The 6334-nt window shown below is 49.7% G+C and overlaps 1 protein-coding gene across 1 annotated transcript; it reads right to left on the reverse strand.

Annotated features, from left to right (window-relative positions):
• Positions 1-1172: 1172 nt before the first annotated feature.
• LOC127297000 (phenolic glucoside malonyltransferase 1) lies at positions 1173-2875 on the reverse strand. The gene has a single exon (XM_051327248.2). The coding sequence runs from the start codon at positions 2773-2775 to the stop codon at positions 1384-1386; it is 1392 nt and encodes a 463-aa protein (XP_051183208.1). The 5' UTR covers positions 2776-2875; the 3' UTR covers positions 1173-1383.
• Between the last annotated feature and the right edge of the window lie 3459 nt (positions 2876-6334).

Below are 6334 nucleotides of genomic sequence, written 5' to 3' on the forward strand. Positions count from 1 at the left end.
TTATAACAACCTATTTATGCAGTAGTGTTTGGTGTCATCAAAGCATCCATCCGGTGTAGGTGATTAACATGATCTCATGGTCGAAGGATTAAGTTACTATGCATATGAAAGCTTGAAGCACAAAGAACTAAATGACTTGATCATATGCTACGCTTACTATGGGTGTATGTTCATCACATCATTCACCTAATGATATGACCTTGTTATTAATAACATCCAATGTTCATGATCATGAAACTATGATCATCTATTAATCAACAAGCTAGTTTAAAAAGAGACTTACTAAGGACTCTTTTATGTTTACATAACACACATGTATTAATGTTTCTGGTTAATATAATTATAGCATGAGATGCAAACTATTATCATAAACACAAAGATATAGTAATAACCACTTTATTACTGTCACTTGGGCATACCTCCAACAAGAAAGTGTTAAAATTTGAAGATATCATTCCTCATGTGCTAAAACTTTGTTCCACTTGTTTAAATTAGAGATAATACCAACCAAATATTGTTTGAAAACTGGCCGGGATGAATGTAACTAAAATAGCACCCATAAAAACGGATTTGGCAAATCCATACACAAGATTTGGGCATAAGAAAAATTTAGATGGCTTGGACAATACCAAACTGAATAATTTTGAGTATAGCCACGGTAGAAATGCTCGATAGGACAGGTAAATCTACTTTGGCTCATAGGTATAGATGCACCTACTATGTAAAATCATATTTTAAAATGTCTAAAAAAAATTGGAAAAAAATATATCACGGTGTACACTTAGACATTCTATGTTCGCACACGAAGTTTGACGGAAAAATATTAATTTTTGTCTCCAATGTAAAAATAATAATTTTTGGCGCTTCAAAATAGATTTTAAGGAGACTTTTTTTTTTGTCTTTTTACATAGTGCACATAAAATGTTTTTTCTTGCCAAACTTTTGTGAGCTAACATAGAATGTGAGATGCACACTCAAGATTTTATTTCAAAACTTTTAAACATTTTAAAATAAATTTAAAATACATTTTTTTAAATAGGTGCATCTAAACCTATGCCAAAACACCATATATGATAGGACAACCTTTTAGACCATTTTTTTTCGTCCAATGCAAGAATTCAGCCCTGAAAAAGGAGAGTGTAAGTGTAACCACTCCTCAGACGACACGAGAGTCGCTTTTTTAAACAACAATTTACTTGTGGAAGAATTTGCTAGTACATGTCTTCTTCAGGACTCGTCATGAAATTGATTGGCACGGACATAATGTCAAAGAAAACAAATATTTAGTACTACTTGACATTGACGGTACGGTGCTAGAGAGATCGATCAGGAGCTAGCCTAGCCAGATAGTGATGGCAATGTCCGCAGTAACGTAGCAATCGATCAACAAGAGGCGAGCCACTCGACGGTATCGTCGAAGCAACTCCGGAACGCCGCCATGCCGGCCGGCGGCAGCGACATGCCCACCTCCATGCCTGCTCGGCCTCTGATCTCCGCCACCGCCATAGCCCCCGTCCTCGCCACGGACACGATCTCCACCTTGGCCGGCGGCCCGAACCCGAAGTCGATGCCGTACACGCGGAGCCTCGGCGACCCGGCCACGGAGAGCACGCCGCGCGCCCCCACCTGCTTGATGCGCTCCACCATCGTCTCCCACTCCGGCGACGCCACGGCTCTCCCGATGCCCTCCGCGATCGCCGTGCAGGCCGTGAAGAGGCCGCCAGCGCCGGCCGAGGCGAGGTCCCTCTTGGGCGCGGAGCCGATGGCCGGGCCGATGCAGTTGCCGAAGTACGCCGCCGGCACCGGTGGCTTCATCCACGGCCTATGGTCCACTGGGACTATGAAGTACGTTGGTGATTCGGGCTCGCCGGCGCTATCACCGCTCTCTGCTTTCGCTCGGAGGTAGCAGGACCAAACGAAGCCCAAGGCAGCGACGAGCGTGGAGCACCTCGGCGGCGTCTGGGCACCACGCCGCGCGGCCTCGTCGGCGACGGCGTCCTTGATGCGCTGCAGCTGCTCGCCAGACAGCGTGAACGTGGCGAGAAGCTGGTCTGGCGACATCTTGACGAACTCCATCTCGTCGGTGCTTGGCAGGCTTCTTGTGTAGTGGTCGTACAGGACTTGTACGGGCTCGACGACGAGCGTCCGGTCGATGATGGGAGGCGGCGGGAACGACTCCTCTGCGCCGGCGCAGGCGGCCGCCCAGGTGTGTAGGAAGCTGGTGGAGCCGGCGCCGTCGCAGGCGGCGTGGTGCACGGTGACGCCGAGCGCGAGGTCACCGCGCGGCTGCAGCACGGTGGCCTGGACGGCGAGAAGCGCTGCGCCGTCGTTTCCGACGGCAGGGTGCAGGCGCGGGACGAGGAGGGCGAGCTCGGCGACCTGCCTGGGTTGGTGATCGGACGCGAGGTCACCGAGGTCGGCGCCGTCGTACTCGGCGAGCGTGAAGGCGACGCCGTCCCCGGGTTCGTAGAAGATGTCGTGGCGCGTGGCGGCTATGGTACAACCAGGGGTGACGCGGAGGTGACCGGCGAGCGGGAAGAAGATGCGGAGGGCCGTAGAGAGGGAGCGCTTGAGGTCGGAGATGAGGTGGTTGGTGGCGTCACGAGTGGAGGTGAGGCGGTAGAAGAAGATGCGCTCGACGGGCGGGGAGTGGATCCATTGCAGGTCGAGGAAGGTGAGCGGGAGGGAAGACGGAGGCAGCGGCGGGCCGGACGGTGTGACGACGGCGGTGTCGAGGACGCGGAGGCAGGAGGACGAAGACGAATTCTGTGCCATTGCCGGTCGCTGCTGTGGCTAGAAGTTGCTGTGGATGGTGGAGGAAATTAAACATTCAACTCTACGTACGTCAATAAGAAGATGGAAATCAATTACGGAGTACTCTTATTTATCTTAGCAAAGCATGATTTTGGCTTGTCACCTGCCACCATGCTACACATGTCTAGATTTTATAATCTCTGCTTGACCCTAGTTAGCAAGATCAGATATCGACGAGGGAGCAACCACTACAGGAAAATAGCACGTTGTCGTGCGACAATTCGCACGGCAAATGGTCCTATGTGCACGGCAAAGGTTTTGCTATGCGAAGTCGCACGGCAACGATCGCCCGGCAACGATTTCGACGGCAACGAATTCTTTGCCGTGAGCGTCGTCAGAGATGCACGGCAACAACTTTGCAGTGCGTTTGGTTCTTTGCCGTGCGTGCAAACCATCGCCGTGCATGCGTTCGCTGCCGTGCGGCAGGAACTCTTTGCCGTGCGCGAATCGTTGTCGTGCGTGCGTGTCTTCGCCGTGTGCAAGGCCAGTGCCGTGCGGCCAGGGCTGCCGTGCGCTGGGGCTTCGCCGTGCGTGGCCCTTCGCCGTGCACCCACACCCCAGCCCGCACGACAAAGTCTCCTCCAGACACACACACCCTGCGTGCCAGGAGCACAGGCTGCCGCCACGTGGCTCCTTTGCCGTGCGTGTGCACACGGCGAAGTGACCAAATGTCCTTTGCCGTGTGCATACACACGACAGAGGCCTCAGTTTTTTTTTTCCTGTTTTTGCTGTTTTTCGTTAATCCCTGCATTTCAAAGCATAGCATTTCAAAATAGGGCATATACAATATATATATTTAACATATCATCACCAAACACATCAACAACACCACAAATACATCGAACACATAGTCCATGCATAATATCCATACATAGAGTCCATCCATACAAGTTAAATAGAAATTCGTACAAGTGCATACAATCCATTACAGTAGCGACAAGTGCATATCGAACAACGACAAGGGCGCGACGACGAGTTCATAGACTCCATGCCATGAACCTTGTCCTCCTCCATTGCTTCCCATGGCATTATCGTCATCGTCTTGTCGTTCACCTTGAAAAGGAAAACGTGACATGAGAATTGAACATGGTGGCATTCATTTAGCATTTGCATGTTGACATAGAATTGAACAAGCATGGCTCCATGGCTCCACTTCAACAAGTAGTACTAGCATTTGCATATTGACATGGAATTGAACATGGTGTCATGGCATTCTACAACCTAGAAGCGGGTTGGGCACAAGTGTAGGAGGACTCACCGGGGATCAGGTTCCGGATGAGATGTTCGTGTTGTTCACGGTGAAAGGTGTCACCGGGCTCTGAGTGGACGGTTGCTGGATGAGCGGCATGTTCGGCATCATCTGCGAAGGCCCCATATGTTGATGGTGATATGATTAGTCAATAAGACAAGAGAAGATAAGATGGAGATATGGACTTAACCACTTACCCACGGCAAGACGTAAGGAGGAAGAGGAAGACCACTCCTCGGTGGAGAAGATTAGATTGGCTTGGCTCATCATCCAACTCATCTGATGCTGGTGCGTCTGCATCATTTGCTGCTGCTGCTGCATCCGCTGTGCCTGCTGCTGGTAGTCCCTAACCTACACGTGCTGACACGGGAGCTGCAAAACCCTGCATCATAAACCTAACCTAACCCTAAACCTATACCTAACCCTAAATCATAACCTTGAACCTAAACCCTAGCCCTACCCTAAATCCTAACCCTAACCCTAACCCTAACCAGTAGATCAGGCACCCTCGTGTGATAATGGCTTTAGCTGCGGGTATGCATGAGGCTACCATGTGCCAAAGGGTCCCAATCTTGGTTTTCCATGTGTATATGTCCTAAACAAACCTAAAACAATGAAAAAGTACATTGGTGGACCCTCGCGCGGAGAAATCTCGGGGGGTAGACCCACCGGGGCACACATACCGCTGTTTTTGGGGGGAGGAGGGGGATAACAACCGCCGGAGCACCGGAATCCCACCAAATCTTGCATGTGAACCTATGATATGTGTGAAAGTGTGGTGGAAGGTGTAATGGTGCAAAAGTATCTCCCCTAAAACCTAAACCCTAACCTGGGGAGGCTTCGAGCCTTAAACCCCTAGACCCTAAACCATTAACTACACGTGCTGACACGGGAGCTGCAAAACCCTGCATCATAAACCCTAACTCTAACCCTAAACCCTAACCCTAAACCCTAAACCAATACCTAACCCTAAATCCTAAACTTGACCCTATAAACCCTAGCCCTACCCCTAAATCCTAACCCTAACCCTAAACCTAAACCTAACCCTAACTAGTAGATCAGGCACCCTCGTATGATAATGGCTCTAGCTGCGGGTATGCCGGAGGCTACCATGTGCCAAAGGGTCCCAATCTTGGTTTTCCATGTGTATATGTCCTAAACAAACCTAAAACAATAAAAAAGTACATTGGTGGACCCTCGCATGGAGAAATCTAGGGGGTAGACCCGTCGGGGCACACATACCGCTCTTTTTGGGGGAGGAGGCGGAGAATGACCGCCGGAGCACCAGAATCCCACCAAATCTTGTATGTGGAACTATGATACGTGTGAAAGTGTGGTGGAAGGGGTAATGGTGCAAAAATGGCTCCCCTAAACCCTAAACCCTAAACTTGGGAGGCTTCGAGCTCTAAACCCCTAGACCCTAAACCATTAACTACACGTGCTGACACGGGAGCTGCAAAACCATGCATCATAAACCCTAACCCTAACCCTAAACCCTAAACCTATACCTAAACATAAATCCTAACCTTGACCCTAAACCCTACCCCTACCCCTAAATCCTAACCCTAGCCCTAACCCTAAACTTAACTCTAACCAGTAGATCAGGCACCCTCGTGTGATGATGGCTCTAGCTGCGGGTATGCCGGAGGCTACCATGTGCCAAAGGGTCCCAATCTTGGTTTTACATGTGTATATGTCCTAAAAAAACCTAAAACAATGAAAAAGTACATTTGTGGACCCTCGCGCGGAGAAATCTAGGGGGGTAGACCCGTCGGGGCACACATACCGCTATTTTTAGGGGGAGGAGGGGGAGAATGACCGCCGGAGCACCGGAATCCCACCAAATCTTGCATGTGGACCTATGATATGTGTGAAAGTGTGGTGGAAGGTGTAATGGTGCAAAAGTAGCTCCCCGGTGTACCCTAAACCCTAAACTGGGGAGGCTTCGAGCCCTAAACCCCCTAGACCCTAAACCATTAACTACACGTGCTGACACGGGAGCTGCAAAACCCTGCATCATAAACCCTAACCCTAACCCTAAACCCTAAACCTATACCTAACCCTAAATCCTAAACTTGACCCTAAACCCTACCCCTACCCCTAAATCCTAACCCTAACCCTAACCATAAACCTAACCCTAACCAGTAGATCAGGCACCCTCGTGTGATAATGGCTCTAGTTGCGGGTATGCCGGAGGCTACCATGTGCCAAAGGGTCCCAATCTTGGTTTTCCATGTGTATATTTCCTAAAAAAAACCTTAAACAATGAAA

Source organism: Lolium perenne, chromosome 4, assembly GCF_019359855.2.
Source record: "Lolium perenne isolate Kyuss_39 chromosome 4, Kyuss_2.0, whole genome shotgun sequence".
Lineage (NCBI taxonomy): Eukaryota > Viridiplantae > Streptophyta > Magnoliopsida > Poales > Poaceae > Lolium > Lolium perenne.